Source organism: Ammospiza nelsoni, chromosome 3 (assembly GCF_027579445.1).
Source record: "Ammospiza nelsoni isolate bAmmNel1 chromosome 3, bAmmNel1.pri, whole genome shotgun sequence".
Taxonomy (NCBI): domain Eukaryota; kingdom Metazoa; phylum Chordata; class Aves; order Passeriformes; family Passerellidae; genus Ammospiza; species Ammospiza nelsoni.
Genome location: NC_080635.1, coordinates 58,300,603 through 58,322,746, shown reverse-complemented (window position 1 = coordinate 58,322,746; position 22,144 = coordinate 58,300,603). Strand labels below are relative to the sequence as shown.

The 22,144-nt window shown below is 36.8% G+C and overlaps 1 protein-coding gene across 4 annotated transcripts in view; it reads right to left on the bottom strand.

The window, feature by feature from the left end:
* HBS1L (HBS1 like translational GTPase) overlaps nucleotides 1-22,144 on the bottom strand; it is a 57,775-nt gene that overhangs the window by 2,946 nt on the left and 32,685 nt on the right. For all 4 annotated transcript variants that reach the window (XR_009418029.1, XM_059467614.1, XM_059467618.1 and 1 more), the window contains 10 exons: nucleotides 14,037-14,293; nucleotides 13,405-13,570; nucleotides 12,230-12,347; nucleotides 9,499-9,645; nucleotides 8,782-8,856; nucleotides 7,897-8,014; nucleotides 7,644-7,712; nucleotides 4,303-4,407; nucleotides 2,207-2,297; nucleotides 489-597 (listed from right to left, as the gene is read on the bottom strand). Coding sequence is in view for 3 of the 4 variants with exons in the window: in XM_059467614.1 (XP_059323597.1) it covers nucleotides 489-597; nucleotides 2,207-2,297; nucleotides 4,303-4,407; nucleotides 7,644-7,712; nucleotides 7,897-8,014; nucleotides 8,782-8,856; nucleotides 9,499-9,645; nucleotides 12,230-12,347; nucleotides 13,405-13,570; nucleotides 14,037-14,293 (1,255 nt within the window). In the remaining variant the exon portion in view is untranslated. The remainder of the gene's footprint in view (nucleotides 1-488; nucleotides 598-2,206; nucleotides 2,298-4,302; nucleotides 4,408-7,643; nucleotides 7,713-7,896; nucleotides 8,015-8,781; nucleotides 8,857-9,498; nucleotides 9,646-12,229; nucleotides 12,348-13,404; nucleotides 13,571-14,036; nucleotides 14,294-22,144) is intronic.

The following is a 22,144-nucleotide window of genomic DNA, read 5'->3' as shown; positions in this document are numbered from 1 at the left end:
AGGCACACTGGATGTGTGCCTCACATCCAGTAACTGTTTCTAGCTCCTAAACTTTGCGATCACAACCGATATTACACAAAGGCCATAATTTATGTCATCATAATACATTTTTCATCCTTTAGTGTTTTGCTTTTGCCACCTCAGTGCAGTTCTGTAGCATGAACTGGTGTTTTATTTCTTTAAAATTAAAAGCTATCTTACACTTAAGTGCATCACTGTATTTCCCCAAGATGTGAGCTTCTAAAGCCTAGCTGTGGTGGAACTCACATTCTCTGAAATGGCTCAGCTATGCATTAAAAGCTAGTAAGAAAATGCATAAACAGCCACAGTGGCCCCTTCTATCCATGTCAAATTACAGAAGAATCTGTTTCCTCTGGAGACACAGAACCACTTCTAGACTCTGACTGTACCTCGTATTCAGGAGGTCAAACAGAGAGAGGAAAAGCCCTGAACAACCTGCCATGAACACAGTTTTCAAAGAGACTTACAGGAAATCCTTTAGTGATTGGAACCTCAATATTGAAGATGAGAACCCGAGCTCTGAACCGAGTGCAAACTTTAATGGGCTCCTTGGGATCACAAAATACACAGCCCACACTAGAAGAGAGAACAAAAAACAAAAAAATCAAACAAACAGATATCTCTTGACATAGAAGCGTTAAATAATTATCCTTTTCCAGGGCAGTGATTAAGACAAGCAAAGGAAAAGCAGCAACACTTTAATACAAGCAGGGTGGTGGGGGGGGGTGTAGGTGCGTGGACCTCCAGGAATACTGTATTGAAAGCTGTAACAAAATGCATTCCTAGACAATGTCTACCTTATCTTGTGTGTATGCATGAAGGGCTCTGTCTAGTTCAGTGAACAATTACCTCCAGTGCTAATCAGTTTCTGAAAATGTCATTGTTTCCTGTGCGTAGATATTTTTAAGAATTAGACTTTCATTCAGAGATTCAGGGTTTCCGTTCAACAGAATAAAATACTGCAGGGTGCCCAAAATTGCAGTACTGCTGCCCGTGGCTCAAGTATTTTCTGGATAATAAGGGGACAGCATGATCAGGATTCAAAACCTGAGCTTTCAGCAACACCTATTTCCAAAAAATTCTACTTGGAGTCACAAGAAAGCTGCTGCTTGTTACAAGATGGTAAGTAGCCTAGACACAGCTTTTTCATAGGGCCTAGTTTTAGCCATCTGAAATGAAAGGAAAATTAATCCCACACAGGAAAACATGACGGAAGAGAAAAAACAGCATGATTAAACATATACATCAAATTTCATCAATATCAAGAGGACTCAAAAATTCATAGCTTTTTTTTTACAACCCTAACATATCTCCAAAAGATGAAGACATCAACGTAATAAATTGATTCAAGACTTCATTCAACAACTAGAACAAGACTTCCCTCAACCTTTCACCACTGAGAATCCCAACCCACTATGAAATGGCAAGACAGAATACCTGTACTTTTCCCTTTAATCAGAGGTTAGATTTGAAAAACTACCAATGGAAGGAGATTTTCCAAGAGTAGCTTGAAAGTTTGCTGTCTGAAGTCCAACTGAAATGTAAAAAAGGTGAACAAATTGTAGATCCAATTACCTGGCCTGAACAACAACTGACACTTAAAAGCTTGAGGTTAATGCCTAGCATGAATCCTACAGACTGGAGAAGACACAAAGAGATTTGCTGCACACCACTATTAGACCACCCCTTAGCAAAACATTTAGGAAAATAAATCTTACAAGTAGCTAAATGTGTTGAATAAACAGGTTCCATCAATTCCACTTGTACAGATTTACTTATTAGTACAAAATGACAGTTGTTTGCATGTGTCCTGTTAGAATGATTGATAATTTGAGAAGTTCTTGAAAAATTTTCTGGTTTATTTAGCAACACCGGTTGAATTTATCTGGCAATTAAAATGTCCAGGGGGTAGTCTAAAAGAAAGGGGCTCAGAAGGTTACTGGTGTCAGCACTAGGGCAAAGGATGAAAACTGACAGTATCCTTCTGAGGCTGCCGTTGCACATGCAGCAGATGTTTCCAACGTTTGTACATGCAAGCCAGGTGATATGCATCACTTTGGTTTTAAATATCCTGGTAGCCACATCATTCTTCAAGTAAACCGCTGTACTATAGCCCAGTGTAATAGTTATACAGCTTTTCATTAAAAACAAACCGTTACTTAGACTGAAACCCAGCTTTGCTCACTTGATTTTGATGATATCCATGCCGGTCAAAGTGAGACTAACGTGATCTCCTGCTGCAGCCCAATCAACTGGTTCATCGTGCAGTGTGATTCCTGGAAATGAGTAAGAACAGAACCTCACAGTGAAGTACCTAGGTTCTGAGCTACAAACAAACAGCTCTGTTTGGGCCATTTGTGCTTCATCAATCATTACTCATCAATTTTCAGTATGAATGGGTTGAGAGTAAAAGCTTTTTAACTGAGAAGCCTGAGGAAGCCTTTCCTTCCCCTTGGTGAGGATTCACTATTCTCTCTCACCGCACCCTGCACCATAACATGGCCTTATTCGAGCCAGAGGAGGGGACCTGGCCCTTGTCAGCAGCACAGATGACGCAATCCTGAAAATGCTGCACTACTAATATCTCCATATCTGCCCCACCCATCCTTTGAGGCACACGCACACCCTAGACCGCATCTTTCATATACTTTAATGGTACTGTGTCAACTTTCATTTACCTTGAGTGGGTTTGCTGACTCTTTCATAAAAAAGTGTAACTGAAGCCTTCCGTTCGCGACATCGTGTCTGTTAGAAAGCACCTTTACAAGCAATTTGATTCTGGTTTTTATGTATTTTAATGTTTTAAAAAGACAACCTGCCTGATGGGTGAGGGCAAGACTAATTAGCTCTGACTGAACATCCTGAGGTTTCTGGTGGGCACCAAGAGAGAAAGAAAAAAACCTGGATTTTTAGAAATACTGCATATATTTATAGGATCTAGTTCTATTTTGCTGCAGATTGTACCTCTTGACTTGCAGATTTGTTCCCAAAACCACTTGCCAAAAACATGCCAAAAAGCATGATTCAACTATAATCATGTTAAGTACCATTTTTTAAGCAGTGCTGATAATTATTGATATATCTGTCATCACCACAGAATGAAAGAAATTCAGCCTCTTGAAATGAACAACTTGAATCCTAATGCGCACATTGCCGTAAGTAAATACTGTATGCTAAATTAAATTATTACTTCTTTACACTGAATATAAATAGTAAATACTTAATGAACTTATATGCCCAACCTTCATTTGCCTTTCAGTCATAGGAGAAGCAGCACAAAAGAAAAACCATAGAATCGTGCTGCAGGAGATACTCAGACAAAATACATCTGTTTCCATGGTACTTCCTCCACTCCCCACACAGAGGAGTGACTACAGTGGTCTGCTACCCAAATTCATCCACATTATTGTAACATTCCTGTGCATGTGACTAATGTGCATAGAACTGTGTAAGTTGATAGACTGAAGAGCTTCCCAAATTAGCACTGAACAAGCTGGGTTTGACAGACAACTAAACCAACACATTGCTGTATTCAGGCTAAATACTTAGATACATAAACCTATTCATATCTCAAGGACTCAATTTTTTATTCACTGGCCAATGTAGGAAAATCATAATTTTATCCTTCTATTTGCATATGAAGCAAAACCAACTCTGCAGTACAAAGACAGCAAGCTTTATCAGGAAACAGCTAAGCACTTAATGTCTAGCTATTTCTTTCCAGAAATCAAATACATTGAAATTTAAATCCGATTTTCTTCTATTTTCTAGTTGTTCAAGACAACTATATCCTGAAAATTTGATACTATGAAAGGATCAGTGACAAATCTTACAACATCAAACAGGAGGGATGACTTTATTCTCAAGCTTTTTCACAACCAGTTCATAAGATTAATTTCTAAAGGTTGTTCAACATCCTCACACTTCCTAACAGAAGAAACACTCCACAGTAAAGCAGAATACTAATGATTCCTGTACTGAATATCTTTACAGACATTGCTGGAACTCAAATGCTTTTACAGGCTCTTCATAAAACCATGTCAAAAGCCACAGGGCTACAACATTTGGATTATCTGATACAGTAAAAAAAAAAAAAAGCAAGATTTCACATACTGTTCACAGACATATTTATACAGACACAGTCACATCTAAAGAAATTCGTTTTATGCTTTCACAATTTATGTTTGACAGTTAGTATCAGTTTGACAGTCTGTTACCATTTCAGTAACTGTTTCTAGCCCAGTATTGACCTGAAAGTAAACACGCTTCTGAAGACTGTACCTTTTGCAGTGCAAGTTTCATTGGGAGGCATTGCCAGAAGTCGCTCTCCAACCTGAATATAGCCTGCTTCTATTTTACCAGTCACACAAAATCCTGAACCTTGGTCTGTAATAAACACAGTAACAAATTCAAAAAACTTCATAATACAGTCAGTTTCCCATCAGAAATTAGTCCTTCACCAATGCATAGACAAGTTTTTAATATAATGAAGATTTTTTCCCTTCTCAGCAGTGTTCAGTACTTGCAAGTTAGCCAGATGTGCATCATAATGAAAATGAAACATTAAATTCAAAACCTCTAGATCTTATGTTTTTCAGAACTAAGGAAGAAATATTCTTCTTTAAGCAAATGTAGGTACATAAAGAAATATTTTTTAGTTTTTTTCAGTATTAGACTAAGTCCCTTAATTTCTAGCAATATTATTTAATTCAGCACTTTCTCACTATAATTACAGATAAAAGGAATATGACAGACCTCTCAAAATAATTCTCATGCATACAGGTGCAAATTCCTATGCCACTTTACTGTTTAACTGAGTCAGAATCCTACATACTCTGTCTGCATATTACTTTTACTCCTGGAAAAATTAAAGAATGATTCAGTACTATTTAATATGAGAAACTATTATAACTAGAGATGATCAGGTACTTCTGAATAAAAGATCTGCAAAGTTTTCATCTTCAATGTCCTAAGAGCCTGTTCATCATTTGAATGATATGCCAGTTACTTTCCAAAGATATGCTACACATGGACATTTATGCACATACACCTTAACAAATGCCTCGTCTTCTTAGCATGTGTTTGCAGGTGTGTTTAAAAAACAACTCTCTGAACTGATTCTACAATGACATTTTAAGTATCCACACAAACAACAAATAATCTTTTGATGAACATCAGAATTCAGTGATGTAAGCAAGCATCTTAGTATTTTGTGTCTCACATTAAATTAAAAGCTGAACTTAGAGCTGAATTTAAAAGAACAAGTTGATCTCTAATCTTGAGGTCACTTAGTAGTAACTTGCTCTTTGCATTCACCACAGATACTGATGAATGCTTCTGTTTAGTGAACGCTTCCATCCTTCTATCTGGAAAAGATACTGCCAGTATGCCTGCACGCTGGTTTTCCTCTATTCATTCCAGCAAATGAGATGAAACACGGACAATTAACAGATGACATCAAATGTCAAACAGAAAACTGTCAAAGCTGATATTGGCTAGAAAAAGAATACCCAAGTCACGTTACAGACACCATCTCAGTACAGGACACAAAACAACCTGAAGCTGGCTTTGCAAGCACTTGTGGCAACCAGAAACATGACCTGATTCCAGGTTTTCCACCACTTCCAAGCACAATTGAGAACCATTTATCTTTTGTTCACATCAGCACCAGGTTTGCCTTGGTAAACCAATGTGGTCTTTGAAGCTTCACCAACTCCCATGCTGATTGCTTCCTGAAAAGTGTCAAGTTCCTTCAGTTCCCCCTGAAATCAGTGCAAGTGCAAAATGGACAGTGGGAGACAGAACCAGGGCATAAAAAATGGCCCAATTTCTGTGCATCATGGTATTGGAGTTCTGCCAGGACATGCTTTTTGTACTCAGGATTTGGTTGGTGGACAAGGCATTTTAGGGTCAGATCAGTCATACCCTAGACAGAGTTATAATATAGTAAGTGGGGACTGATGCAGCACCAAAGAGATTTATTCACTCAGGGATCTCTCAAATCAAGAGATAGCTAGCCAGGAGAGAATGAATATTAGGATTGTGGAGGATAACATCTAAAAGCTGGCTGAGGCAGGTGAAACATATGTGAGCAGCCTTAACAGAGAAAGGGGTTTTCCAAACTACGTAGGAGTACACTCAGCACTCTCACTTTTTACACACTTCTATGGACAGCTCCTCCTGAGCACACACTGGCACTGGAACTGAGCTGAGAACAACTGCTGCTTCATGTACTTGTACTGCAGCTACTTCCTCTGGTGGCATCAAAGCTGATTAAGTTTTGAGATCATAACGTAAAAACAATAGCCTAAAAAACACCTAAAAGGCCACATTTAGTGATAAGCCCTCTATATGTAAATTGTGTCCCTTCCAAAGTCATATTTTTTGCATACTTTAGCAAAATAGATGTAGTCAAAATTGCTCATTTTGGAAAACTTTTCTCAATCCAAAAATTATTATTGCAGCTGAAAAGCTGTGATTTATTATTTTGAAAGATCTCAATCAATAATCTTAACACACTTTCCCACAGCTCATGAAATTAAACAGGAAAAAATAAACAGAGAGATGGCATAGATGACAAAACCAGTGATATCACACTAGGGTAATTTCCCATGCAACTCTTCAATATTTAGCATTATGGCTTCAGTTAAATCAGCTAACTAAGGGCATGCACAATATCTAGTGTTTTCTCAAAGGCCCACATGAAAATTGCACAAACCTGGTATTTCCAGGTTTGTACTACTTACAATCAGTATTTCAATCTGATTTTTTTGTACTTCCCCTATAAACATCCTAAATAGAAAGCAAAATTTCTTAAAATATGAATTTCAATAATAATATTTGATTAAAATATTTACAACAGTTTTCAAATCATGCCATTTGGTTTGCAACATTTCTCAAGGGACCTACAGAATGTTTCAAATGGGCTGAGTCTAGAAGCCTTATTTCTTCTAAGTTATCTGCAATTGTAAACGACTAAATGGAAAAAAAAATCAAGTTTACCATGAAAACCTTACAGGCTCAAGACACTTTATTTCCACCAGACAATCAAAGTAAGAACTGGTTATAGTTCTTGCTGTTGCTATCTTTATTAATGCTAAGGAATAGCTCACTGCCTTAAATCCTTGGCTGGTTGTAACAGTCTCACCACCATCACCATTTTCTTGCACCTCACCTGCCCAAATTTTTATACAAAGATTAAGGAATATATCATTATTCACAACTACATCAATGAATGGAAAAGGAACAAGACAAACTTGTTTAAAATCTAGGACTGGAAAGCAAAAGAGCCCAAAGCCACATTCCAAAAAAGTTCAAGAAATATTGATTTAGTCCAGCAGAACCAGTTTGGGAAAGTCCCACATTCTGTCCCACAGAACCATGAACTCATTACACAGACAAATAATTGGTCATACAGATTAGCTTCCTTAATTTCATTTCCAGGGTGTTTCACCTTCAGCAGTACTATTTAAAACTTGGCAAGGACTAGAACTTGAAAATGTCCTACTCTGGTCTAGGACTACACATGAAGTTCCAACTTTAGGTCTTATTTTGACAGCATTTTTAACACTTGTGTTAAATATTGGGAAAATGATGGTAAAAACACTATAAAAACAACCAACCTTTAAAAACATCAGCAACACACAGTCTAAATGGTTTTTCCACTGATCTCTGTGGTGGCTTGAAAGAATCTGCAAATAAATTGATAAGATTTTTTAGAATGTCAGTATGTAATAACTCTCTCAGCAACTTCTCCATTAGAGAAATTAATTATGTTGCATTTCATTGAGTTTGTCTCACATTTTACCCAAAATACAAGTTTTAACACACACAGGACTAAGATGTATTATTTTAAATGAGGAAAATTGCACTTACCAATTTGCTCCAACAAACACTTTCCTTTATACCATTGTGTGAGGTCACTTGACTGACCCCTTGTGACTAGATTTTCTCCACCAAGGCCACTTGTTGGGATATAAGCCACATCTGATTCCTAATAAAGAAAACAAACAGATGTGAAGCATACATTAACAACAGGATCTCCTAGCAGAAGTGAGAGGTGCATTTTTTCAATGTTATGCATCTAAACTTTAAAAGAATAGTTGTCACATTTGTATTTCCCCTGGAGAAGGCAGGTTACTCATGGATCCATTTCCTTTTTGGTTACCTCTTGCCTGATCACTCTGCTCCAACAAAGAGTTGGAGATAATTAAATATGATGGTATCAATGCTGACAACTAGAAACTGAGTTCAGGTAATAAACTCCTCCATGTTTGACAGGAAAACTTAGGTTTGTATTGCTGCTTTATGCATAGGGATTGCAGGAAAACCAGCCAGTCCAAATGAATAGTAGTTGGAACTCAGAAAACATGACAGGACAGTTCTCATGAGCTCATAATCCACACTGATACCTGCTCCACTATAAAACTCTCTACTGTCATTCATGTAATCCTGAACATTAAGATAGACAATTCTTGGTCTCTTCTGCTTTGTAGCCAACAATCCCAAGAAACTACAAGTGATCTGAGTACCCCAAAGATTCAATAGACCTAAACAAAGATGACACAAAGAGTATTAAAGAACTGACTACCCTTATGCAGGACTCAGTATCACCCTTCCAAGAAGAAAAGGCAGAAAAATCTGCTATATTATGTGCATGTAGCAGTAGCAGGAAAGTGACACAAAATAACCTGACTGTAGGAAAAGTTCATCCCACCCAAATGCTTGAACAAAGCAACAAAGGCCTCACAAATATATTACCTTAAAGCCAGCTTGCTTAAGAAATTGGCCAAGCTTACTTGTAATTTCCTGAAATCTTTCCTGTTGCCAATTGACCTAAAATAAAGCACAGATTATGATATGATAATAAAATTATAGATTTTTAACCATAACTTGAACATACAGCTGCATGTCATCAATTCTGTAGTAGAAACAGATGGGTATTTATAAACATGAGATTTCCAGGTGCATTCATACTTGAATATATAAGAGCATACACATTAGCAATTACTGATCACAAACACCACTAAAATTGCAAGCCCTTTTAATTTCAACAGCAACTTTTTTTTACATTTACACAAAATTCAGGTTCAGTAAGATATATTCATTACAGGAGTAACTTAAAACGTAAATAGTAATATTTAACATACTTTACACATTTAAATAAAACTATTGCAGTCTTGACCTAAATGACCACCAAGATGATCTTACAGTTTCCACTGAGATTAACTGTTGTGAGATTTCCACAACTACAAAAGGGACCCTTGCTCATTTTAGCACCAAACTTAATCTTCTGTGTACTTTGAAAATACACCGATAAATAAAAAGAATGGCATTGTAAAGTCTAAACATAAGGGACAGAGCTGGAAAGCAAAGAAACAATGCTTTATTATGAGTTTCACAATACTGATTCTTAAACTTAATATCTACAAATGTAGACAGATGCCCTTCACTTAAATGAAGAAACTAAGCATGTACCTGGTCCATTTTATTGACTGCAACAGCCAACTGTGTCACTCCAAGAGAGCGCACTAATAATCCATGCTCTCGAGTTTGTCCACCCGTCTCAAACCCGGCCTCAAACTCTCCTCTGCTGGCATCCACAACCAAAATTGCCACATCAGCCTACATTATAAAGAAAGGAAAAAAAAAAAAGAAAGTGGTTAAGAGGTGGAAATTATCTGGGTAAATACATAAATCAGTAACATTTCACACAATATGTACGGTACACAGATGAAATTCTGATGTGCTCCAAATGTAATTGAAACAGCTCAGTCCCATCTGTATCATACCCACTTCCGTGAGATATTATGGCATTATGTCATCTTATGTCACAAACCATCACCTCCTGATTAAACACAGGACAATTGCTGGTTTGGGGAACCTGTCCCCTTCAATCTACCCACTGTGGATGCTGCACAGATCTGAACAAAAGCAGCCTATGCTCAGAAGCTTTAGAACAATGTATGAGCACTATGTCCAATTCTCTCTGCCTCAGTCTGTGCACTTTCGTCTTAGTGAGAAGCTGCAAAAATTACAAACAAATCATCACATTATACAACTGGGACAACCAGTTGTACTGTACTGTTGACTGTATGCTGGATGTGAATGCTTCAGAGTCCACTCAACACACTGGAGCATGGCAAAATCACAAGGTGGCAAAAACGAAGTAGCCTATTTTATCACCTAGACAAACCCTCTGCCAAAGCATTAAGAGCAAACAGTCTACAGTACTGCACAAAAGTCAGCACGTAAGCACTGGGAAAGACACAGATCTTCCTGTTAGCCTTAAATGCTGCTAATATTTCTTGTACTTTTCCTGCTTTGGTAAGTAATTGCCAGTCAGATCATCATCATGTACTAAGCAACAGCAACAGATGTGAACAACAAAGGTACTGGTGTCAATAGGCAGGTGTAAGAAAATGTCAGATGACTGAAGAGATGGACATAATGGAAAGAGAGAAGAAAAAGTGTTACATTTTCCCTTTCCTTGAATGTTTATGCTTCAGAATTCCAGGAAAAGAATCCTGATTCTGAACTTCCCTGGCCTCATCCTAGGCATGAAATCTCCAGAGCTCAGAGACAGCACGAGTGTGAGAACAGGAAAAGGATAACTGATGAATTTTCTCAGAGCTCCCAGCCCCAGAAGTGCATTGCACTGAACTTCTCCTCAAAAAAAAAAAAAAAAAAAAGACATTCTGCATTTTCTAAATTATAAAAACAGTACCTCAAAGACTTATTGAATGTGTATCAAAGGCCAGATGCTGGTTTTGCATTTTGCATAAGAGTAGTTGGGGGTTCACCTCCTAACAGCATTCTCCACAATAAAAAGACACTAAAGCCATTTTCAACCATTGCTTCAGCACTAAGCCTACTCTAGCAGGCAACAGAAAGTTGCACAGTTTCAGTGATTCCTTAACAGGCTCCAGAACAGACCAGCCCCTCATCACCCTGAGAGCTGGAACACAGAGATACCAAGCTTTATTCAGTCAGACCTGTCTTCTGCTGAACTGATACAATTGCTGGGGAATTGTAGCTCTTCTCTTAATACTTCTGCCTGTGTTATTTTTCCCAAAAAGAAAAAAAAAAAAAAATTGTAAAAAATAGCACATCTGAGTCAGTATTTTCCACTGCTCTGAAACCAAAGATTCACTTCTAATTTTCAAACTCATAAAATTGCTACAACACATACTCTGCCATATAGATGGTTTTATAAGAAATACACTATAATTTGCAAACTTCTGACTACTCCGCAGCCTAAGCACAGAAGGGTCACAAGGTCTGAATTCTCACCCAGGCTCTGCTTCAGAGCTAAAGCAGAACTTGGGACAAACCAGTCTTCCTACAGTGCAGTTTTCTATCTAAGATCATACTAGCAGTACTCATCCAAGTACTCAACAAAGATCTTCAGATACAACCCACATTTCAGACAATTCTGGCACAGACAAAGCAAAAACCTATACGCAGCTTAGCTTTAGGGAAAAAAAAATGAAATCTCTACTCTGGAGAATCAATTTTATTATTTAAAAAAGGGTACCTTTAAGTGAAAAAAAAATTACTCCTTTTATATAATGTAACCATGTGTTTTTTCCCCTATATCTGAGGTATTATTTCCACAAATAATAATCTACAGGAAACTGCTAAGTGCCATACTGATTTCAATGGGTAGTGTCCAATGCTATTGACTTCACCTACTGATCCTAAAACAAGTGTCATGCAGTCTCTGCAAATACCTTCTTGACAAGACAAATGCATGGTGTATAAACTTTGTTATCTGTTTTCCCAACCCCTACAAAATACATTGTAAAACAGAAAAATGTGTTTTGCTTGATCTATAAATCCTTTTTCTTTAAGCTCAAAATCACTTAAAATCTTCCCCTACAATGTGACTTTCACAGAACTACTCACTGAGTAGCCATATATCACATCTGAATAGCTTTCAAAGTGTGGTTTTATCAAACTGCAACTTACTATTAAATTACTTGCATAATAAAACCTTCTTCCCAAACATTAGCATCAATAAAAAGCAACTACCTTTAATGTTTAACAAACACATTCTTTTTTAAGTTTAGAAAATGCACAGACAGATGAACACCATCAATGATTCCATTCCATTCCACCTTAGATTTTAAAAGAAAAAAAAAAAACAATTTAAGAAGAAGTTACAAATAATACTGATACTGGAAAAAGCCTTTTAGACCATCTTTACCTGTGCAGCTCCTGTGATCATATTTGGAATGAAGTCCTTGTGGCCTGGAGCATCCATCAATGTAATTACTTTAGTTGGTGTCTCAAATTTGGTCATACCCACATCCATCGTCACTCCCCTTAAATAAAGCATACATGCAATGCACCATTAAAACTGCTTTAAAACTTCACAGAGAAATAAAGTAAGCTGTTAAAAACACAACTATGAAATTATACCCTTCATGTCTTTCACTGATTTAGCCTTCACCATAGGGATACCTGTGTATTGGAAGAGCAGACCTCTAGAGCTGCCTTTTAGTAAATGCAGGTGTGAAGAAAAACACCCAGAATTCCCAGTGCTCCCATGTACCCTTAGACTGTGTCCCAACAAGCACAGCGAAAATATGAAAATTGCACTGCATATTTAAGTCACTACTAATTATACTTTTGATATTTAGTTCCTCAGAAAAATGTAAGAAAAACATAGCTGAGCTAAAAAAAAAAATTAAAAATAGGTGGTATAGGACAATAGAGATACAGTTACACATTTGCAAAGATGCACAGGCAGAACTCCTGATTACCAAGGAAGGATCACAACACACTTGGACTCAGTTCCAGATCTCCCTACGCTCTACATGTTCTGCATGACACACAGGATAGGATCCATCTCATCAAATGCAAACACCTACCATGCACATGTCTGCATCTGGAATAGTCACCTGCATCTCCCTTTACAGACAATCAAGACAGACAGGAACTTTCAAGGGACAAAACATCTTGTAGTAGAACATACTTTTAGTATGCTGCTCCCAATCACCAAAAAATCCCAACTACAAAATAAGACCCCCAAAATCCCAAACATTTACAGATGACTCCAGAATTTTTTTTTTTAAATAAAAACCTCAGAGCAAAGAGAAAATATAATCAAAAATCAATCAATCAAAAATACCAAATCAGAAAACCCACTTCTTCAATATAAAAATGCAATTTTAAATTTCATAGTTCAAATTAATAAAGGCCTTTTATAAAGCATACAAATATTGTTAATTTTATTAATTTGTAGATTTCATTTTAAAAGTAATGTAAGTCACATGAGATGAACTGACATTTCAATGCTTAGTTTATCAGACTAATATTTTCTGACAAAGCTGTTCTTTCACAGAAAAAAAGGTAACTCCCATCAAAATGTATTTCTACCTTTCTCTTTCTTCACCAGTTTCATCCAAGACCCATGCATAGGCAAATGAAGCTTTACCAGCCTTTTTAGATTCCTGTTCATATTTGTGCATAGTTCTTTTGTTCACATTTCCCAAAAGGTAGAGCAAATGACCCATTAAAGTACTTTTGCCTGCATCAACATGTCCTGTGGAAGAAAATAAATATTACAGCAATTTTATTCATGCAATTTAGGTATAGCACAAGAAATATACTAAACATATAAACATCACATGCACTGATAATTCTTCTGTAATCTGTAGAACTTCATAATCCTGTGAGACAGAGACACAGGAAGAAGACAAGTTATAACAACAGCCAGTTAGCATGACAGCCATAGAGTACCTCCAAATTCATGCTAAAAAGAACACACTGCAACAATGAAACCAAACCAAACATGTTCTGTATGCTCAAAGGGACTCTAAATCAACCTCACTGTCCAAGTCAAAGACATCTGAATGTACTCCTTCCAAAAAATGCAGATGCAACTGAAAACAGTATGAGATTCCCTTCCCTGGAGTGAGGGAAGGGAATTGCTTCCATGTTACTTCAAGATTCAATCAACACAGTTTTTAAACTTTATGTTTGTCAGAAATATAATTTAACAGTATTACCTATTACCACCAAATTCAGCAGCTGCTTTCCTCCTTGTCTCTTTTCCAACTCTGCTTTCACATCTATTTGTGGTTTTGCCTTGCTTGACTTTTTTCCTGGAGTAGGCACCATATTCTGCTCTTCTGAAACCTGCACTACTTGGGGTGAAGGCATAGATTTTGAGACAGCCTCAAGCACTCCAGAAGCTACACTGGCATCTTCAGCTAACAGTCCTTTCTGAGGTGTATTAGTGTGGCCATTTTCCTCAGCAATCGCACTAGGGGGAAAAAGAAAACACAAAGAATGCAAATGGCAAAGAAAACAGAAAAAAGGGAGAGAAATTGAGTTTTCCATTCACTATCATGTAAGCCCCAAGGAGTATGTGATAAGCCCATTAAGGTGGAACTGATAAGCAGCTGGATAAAAACCGCACAGATACCATCTCTGAACATCTTGTCTGAAAAGCAGCACTGTTTACAAAAGCAAGATAAGATGAAATCTTGTAAAATATATCAAACAGATAAACAAGGATAAACAAGCTTTCCATAGACCCTTCCTTTAACAGGAAAGGAAAGGACAATTACGCAGAACAACCACAGAGCAGGTTTCCTCTGAACTAAGAGCCTAAGTCAACTTTGAAGCACAGATCCTGAAACAGTTTCCACGTACAGTACCATTACTACAGTTCATCATAGTAATGTTTTATTCTGAGAACAGCAATATAACATAAAGAGTTGATATTAAGCACATGTAAGCTGCAATTTAAAGTGCAATGCTTATACAGAACTGTAACAGATGAGTTAAGATTTATCAATGTTGAAAAAAAATTGCTTCAAGCATCAAACAAGACACGCAGGACTAAAGAGATTTGGATTCTCAAAGTCCATTTTTATAACACCCTGTTCTCCTACAAATCACCATACTAATCCTAATGGTAAATAATCTCAAATATATTTTCTTACACGGTCTTTTTTTATCTCCATTTTATAAATGAACATATTTTCCTGATTGACAAAAGCTTTCTGAGAACATACAATATTATTCTTTATCTGTCATAGCAAAAATGATCACTAAAAACAAACACTAAGTAAACTTTTAAAGACAGCAAAAGCTTTCTTACTGCCTGATAGAGTTGCATGGTGAGGCATTAATGTAGGAACAAGACTGGAACAGAGGCAGTTATTACAGGTCTGCCAACATTCTGTCACAGCAATTGTCAACATACAAACCACTGATTATACAGAAAATTAAAATCCCAACAACACACTATTCTCAAAATTTTATCCAAGGAGAAGAAGCTTCTTCCCCTGGAAAACTGGAAATCCTTTCAAGTTCTGTACCATCATACTGCAGACTGCTTTCTCTGGAACAGTTTCATGCAGGCTCTCAGTCAAATGTTTCCACATCCACAAAGAAATTTTCACTCTTCACTTTCTGCTTGCATGCCACAATAAACTACCCTGTTTTAATATTTTCAACTTCTACAAACAAAACTATTTATTTTGGTACTTTAGAATCCCACATTGTGACATGTCAGCTTTTATTTGACATTACTTCTCATTTTCTGTCTGCATAGGAGTATTTGCATTGTGTTAGCCCCTTTCCATTACATAGATCTCATGGAACAATACAGCCTCAACATGTTAGTCTACTAAAGAAGCTGTTGAAGAGTTATTATTTAAAAAATTAAACATTATAAATGTTCAGATCAAATGCAAACTTAGCCTCTCATTACAGCAATAAGTACCATGGGACATTTTACAGCTCCCTCTTCTTCCCCACAGTTTCAGAACCAACCTGTGTTATCAGTACTGCAGCCAACTGATTGATTTTGACACCTTTTCATAAGGCCCAAAGCCAAGTTTTTCTCTTGATTGTGAGACCAAAGAAAAAATTCCAACATTCATTTTTTGGCTACACAACCCAAGGTCAGGTTCTTGTCTCAAGGCTAAATATCCAGATTTTTTTTCTAAAACCCAAGGTCAGGTTCTTGCCTCAAGGCTGGATACCCAGGCATGCTTCCCAAATTAGCTAAGCAAACAACCTGTTCTATGCCAGCCATGATGGCTGCAGGGGTACAAACAGTAACTGTACTTCTGCATAATAGATAAACAATTCTGTAGAAAATCTATTTGATATTAAATAAAATATAGATGTACAAAGTCTATTTATATTTTTGTATTAAAGTCTGTTCCAAAAAGAAGTTACTCTATCAGAATATTGCAAACCACTTTTAGGAGAAGGACAAGTTTTTATCAAACTACGGCCTTGGGTCACACAATCTTTTGACATTTTAGAATTCACACTACAAAGCCAACTGTTCTGTATCGCCAACTATCACCATGTTACAGAGAGTATTGCAGCTTGACAAACTGAATAACCTTGATAACATTTGATTTTCTAAAAAAAAACAATAGTTGGTCATCATTGCTTTACATGTAGCAATGAAGAAAGTTGATTACACACAAATTATTCCACAGGGAAAAAAGTCACTACAACTATTTAAGTTTTTTTTACTGGAAAAGGGAAGTGCATTTCTGTAAGGCTGAACAGCAGACTCTGCCTTTAAAATTCCTTAAATAGTACATTAAGATTTAGCTGAAAACATACTTTGGAGAAAATAATTGTTTTGCCATTCCAATGTCTCTGCAGGGAAATTTTACTTCATGAAAACAGACTGGAAACAATAAAGTTGATATAGGGTAAATATACAGAGAATTGTGATAACTAAGTTTTCTACATATTGTAGTAAGGTATTAAAAATCATCTGAATGATGTAAAGTATGACAAATAATTTTTGTCTCCATCATTTAAGAGAGCCTCATATGTTTACAATTAATTTGCATTAGAAAATCTTCATCAAGATTAAGATTCTTTCATCTTTTTCCTTTACTTCAGGCAAACTTTAGTCTCAGCATAGTATCTAGCAGCATAATACCTAGCATGTTCACATTGAAGTACCAGGACTAGTGCCAATATGCAAAGGTCACACAGAAATGCAAATATGATATTTTACATTGGTATCAAGTTTTCTTCCTTGAAAGTCTACTATTTGAAGTTCTGGAGAAAACTATTTGTATAAGAAGTCATATCAAAACAGCCTTTACAGCTGGAAATAGTTTTCTCTCCTTCTCAGTGTATGCATTTCTTCCCAAACCAAATTCTCAAAAGTGAAAAAAAAACTTAAAAGGCAGTTATTTAGATGAAGCTGAAGGTAGTGTGACCCACAAACATAACTCTCATATTTTTCTATAGCTTTTTGAAATATATTCAAGCATTGTCAGATCAGCCTATTAAAAGACAAGAATGTATTTTCATAAAGAGGTTATTTGCAAGCCTATAAATTTTATTTCAATAAACTAGGTAATGATTCTTTTTCTAATCCCAGATGCTAAGATCTTCCTGCAGGCCAAAGCATATGTCAGTAAGGATTCCCCAAAACAAGATGGGTTTTGTGTGGTAGAATTCAAACTAATTACAGCATCTGAAAGAACCATGGTTATTGCCAGAGACCAAGTACTCTCTCATTTCTATGTAGCTTTTATTGCAACCACCCTTGCTGCTGAAGGAAGTCAAGTAGCTTTTATTTTGGGTGGTGCAAAGAAAAAGTGCTAGACACAAATGAAATTAGTGAAACAAACCTCCAGCCATCATTAGGCCTTGCTACTTTTTCAAGGGTACAGTATTTGAAGAGTCAGTACACTGCTATAGTTTAAAAGTTTCAGATATTATGTTTTGGAAACCTGGAAATATTTTGTGCCACAATAAACTAGACTTGCCATTTCAGAGAAGAAACATCAGAATGGAGAGAGCATATGATCTACTTACAGAATATCCCTAATAACACAATTCAGCTTTTTGCTGACCAGTTTCAGGGAAAGGGAGAGCAAGTTTATTGCTAGGTACCTAAGCAGGAAAGCAGGCAGGTTAAATTCCAGTCCCATGGAAGTACATGAGGAGAAATGCAATAGTAAGACCCTGACAGTTACTTATGCTTCATGGCAACCAGATGAGTAGTTTATTGAAAGCCTGATAACGGCTCAGAAAAATGCTAAGGAGCTCCACAATAGTCAATAAACAAAAATTAATGACATTGGAAATGCTCATCAGCTAGCCTCTTCCCACAAGGTTTTACAAAATTACTGAACTGAAAACTATGTAGAAGGCAGTACTAGTGTGCCACTAGTGCAGGCAGTCAAGAATATAACCAAGTCAACTGCACTAGAAAGCATCTTTGGTAGTAAAGTTCAAGCTTGGTCTGAGCCATGACAATCTACCATATGAAAAAAAATTTATATTGGAGGAAGACCACTTCCTAAACCATTGCTCACTTTGCTGTTTGAGGAGTTGATGGAAGTGTCCAAAGCAGTCTCAGTTTGCCAACCACTGCTATCTGGTAACATGGAGACATTGACTGATTATGTAACTCAACTTCTTTGAAAGGACAGAACTATTATGAAGCTTGCATATGCACTGAGATGATGTACTCAAGAAAGCTTGACCATCAGCAATTCAGGAATAAATCTCAAAACAGCCTATCACAGCTCTTTTGGAAATCAGCAGAGAAACCAAAGGTGGCAGGGACCAACATTTAGTCAAAATTAAAACTGCCAGGCCAGAAATTTCCTATGCTGTCTTGCCAACAAGCATCATAACAGTAAACTGAATAAAATGTTATGGTTACATTACTGTTTCCTGGGGAATATTAATAAATACAACATATGTTGTTATAAGACATGTTAGAAGGCATTCAATCTCCCACAAGTATTGAAAGGTTCACACCACCACACATTCAAAGAGGAACTTGAAAGCTCATCTGCTCAATATTAACTCCTCAGAATTTAGCTTTTAAACATTATTTTCATCTTCTAGTCTCGATGCTGGGTGAATTATTTTTACACAACCGACTCTTTTGGAGTACTTACAGTCATTACAGAAATGTCTACATTTATTTCCCCTTTCAAAATTATTAATTACAAAATATTGGTCAGACTAGTTAAAATGATCCACCCTTTTTTGGTCACAACTTCTTCTGGCTTCCTTTATTACTTAACAGAAAGAAAAAGCCCAGTAAACAGCTTTGCTAGAGCATCAGTTTACCAGCAAACTCCATTTTCTGCAGACAATTCCACTAAGAATGTCCAGCAACAAAGGCAATCAATGCTCAAAGCAATGAATGGCATCTAACAACCCATCCATTCCAAATAAGATTAACTGATCAACATGAGGTTACACCTCAAAACAAGACTGAATCATAGTCTGAATAGTTAGTCAAAGAATGGGGTTTTTTTGCTAATGCAAGGCTGCTGCTTTTAAAAACATGGTCCCAAAATTACCTTTAAGATCCCATATAGGTAACAACAAAAACTTGTTCATATGTACAATACAATTTCCTTCTAATGGTATCTGCACCAGCACCATACAAATATTTTGGAGTAAAAGTAGGGGGCAGAGTTACAGATGTTTTAAGATTAATTTAGAATGCTTTGAATAATTCATACTGGTGCTTTTGGTCAGTGACAAACTATATACTTTTAAAAAGCTGTATTATTATAAACACTCTGCAGTAAATTAACTATGAGACAAGAACATAAAGAATTTATAAAAAGGGTCAAAGGAACAAGTCTTTCTTAGGTGTTAATAAACACAGACTCTTTCTGTTGCTCAACAGGTTATCCTTATCCTGCCATTAATCCAGAAGGTAACTGTAGAAGAAAAAAACTAACCCTAATACATTGAGGTGGAAGTTCATGTTTTGTTTTTCATGTTTAGAAATAGATGATTCTCTGCTTCTATAAAGTCAATGTCATAGCCTTGGCAGTGCCTCCACAGCAGTCTGTTAGACAAAAGAAAGGAGGCCCTCATCAGACTCCTTGAAGAAGGGGTCTTTAAGACATGCAGGCAACTTTACCATTTAAATTGTATCTTCTTCCATATTCATTGATTGGCTGTGCTCCAAATCTCTTGCTCTTTTATAAATCATTCCACTTCTTACCTATTCCTCCCACTTAAAGCTAAACACCTTAAGTATATCCAATCTCAACAGTAAATAGAAGTTTGTTTTCAATTAGTATTTCAGCAGTACCACTGAGATGAATTAAAAACCATCTTCACAATCACAGAATGACAGAATAGTTTAGGTTAGAACGGGCCTTTTAAGGTTATCTAGTTCAACCCCCCTGCAATGAGCAGGGACATCTTCAACTAGATCAGGCTGCTCAGAGCCTGGTCCAGTGTGATTTTGAAAGTTTCCATAGTGGAGCATCCACCACCTCTTTGGGAAATCTGTTCCAGTGTTTTAACATCCTCACTGTAAAAAACTTCCTTACATACGATCTAGACTCTCTTGCAGTCTAGAACCATTATATCCTTTGCCCTGACAGAACAAGCCCTCCTGAAGTGTCTGTCCCCATCTTTCTTATACACCTCCTTTAGCTACTGGAAAGCTGCACTGAGGTCACTCCAAAGCATTCCCTTCTTCAGGATGAACAACACCAGCTTTCTCAGGCTGTCTTCACAGGAGAGGTGCTTCATCCCTCTAATAATCTTGGTGGCCTCCTCAGGGCGCACTCCAACAGGTCCATGTCTTTCCTGTGCTGAAAACCCCAGAACTGAATGCAGCACTCCAGATGGGGTCTCACAAGGGCATTATTAAAGATGCTTCTAGAGGATTTACCCACAAGTCCTGAAGGCTTAATCTTTTTTCTGCCACTGAACTATAAGGAAGCATGATACAAACTATGTCAGTGGCCCTGAAAAGAAGCAGAATGGCTGAGAACCATGTTGGAGACAACCACCTTTCATCAGAGACTGAGTCATCACTAGCCTATCCAAGGATTACTTAAGTCTCAGATGAGGAAGCATTCTTATCTCCTCCTTCCCTGTGGAACAGGCATAGATGTTAAGTATCAGAGATACAGAATTCTGTACTTGCTCTTTTTTAGAAAGAAACATTTTAAACAGCCATTATTAGAGATTAAAAGAAAAAAAATCAATCACAACTACATAGAATTAGCTAGCAGAACTTCTTCACTCACTTAATATTCCTTTATTTCTCTAAACTTCTATCCAAATGAAATTACTACATAGAAGTCCCCATGAAAAACTTCAACTTCCAAGAATTTTAATAAGAACAAAAGAGATGAAGGTACCTGGAACTTCATGAGTCCAGTTGTCAAACCCAGAGCCACTGATTAGTAGACAGCAAGTGAAAAAAAAATTATGCTTCCTCTATATATTGCAATTCTCAAACAGTACAGACAAAATATTTTGAAAGTCCCAGAAATTTTTCATTTGGAGCTTATTGCATCTAAGGAGATTAAATGAAGGTGATGTCTTTTAGCAATGATATTTGGTAGCATAAACAAATAATGACATCAGGTTCACACCTTGTATTAAATGTGCTTAAGCAGATGAAATTGCTTGCTTTCCACTCCATTATCAAACATGCACAAGATGCTGTAAGATAAAGACTATGTTGCCCTCTTACTTCCAAGAATGCTTTCCAGATCAGAATTACAAACACTGCAGGATGAGGTTGCGATGTTGACACTTACACTTGAGAATTTTTTGACCTCAGGATGAACTGTGGCATTTCTTGCCACAGATTAGATAGCTATTGTAAGATGGGCTCAAAACAGAATAAGGGTACCTAAGTAAGAAAAATACATTAACCATTCTTAATAGAAATAGACAAAACCAAATAAAAGTAAAATTTGTGGGGAACCACAGAACACTACACCATGATATGTCATGCACCATATTCCCAACATACATGCCCTGTTCTTGTATATTTCTTTAACTATTCACTGCTGGCTATTACTGTAGGTAGACTCTGATTCAGATGTCTGTCTTCTTGCTCTCATGAGACATCCCCCTTAACAGTTCCAAGTCAGGATAAAATTAGAAGCACTAATTTAGCTATAGCACAAGTAGGACCAAACTCTACAACAGTTGTACCCTGGACACCTGTTAAAGTTAATAAAAGCTGCAGAGGAAGGCATGGTTTAGCCATAAGTGATTGTTTTACCCATCAACTATTCTTAAATACATGACTTCCTTTGAAGAACAAGCAATTACAGTTAAGATTTATTGATTTCATAATTCCACTTAGAGAACTAAATTTAAA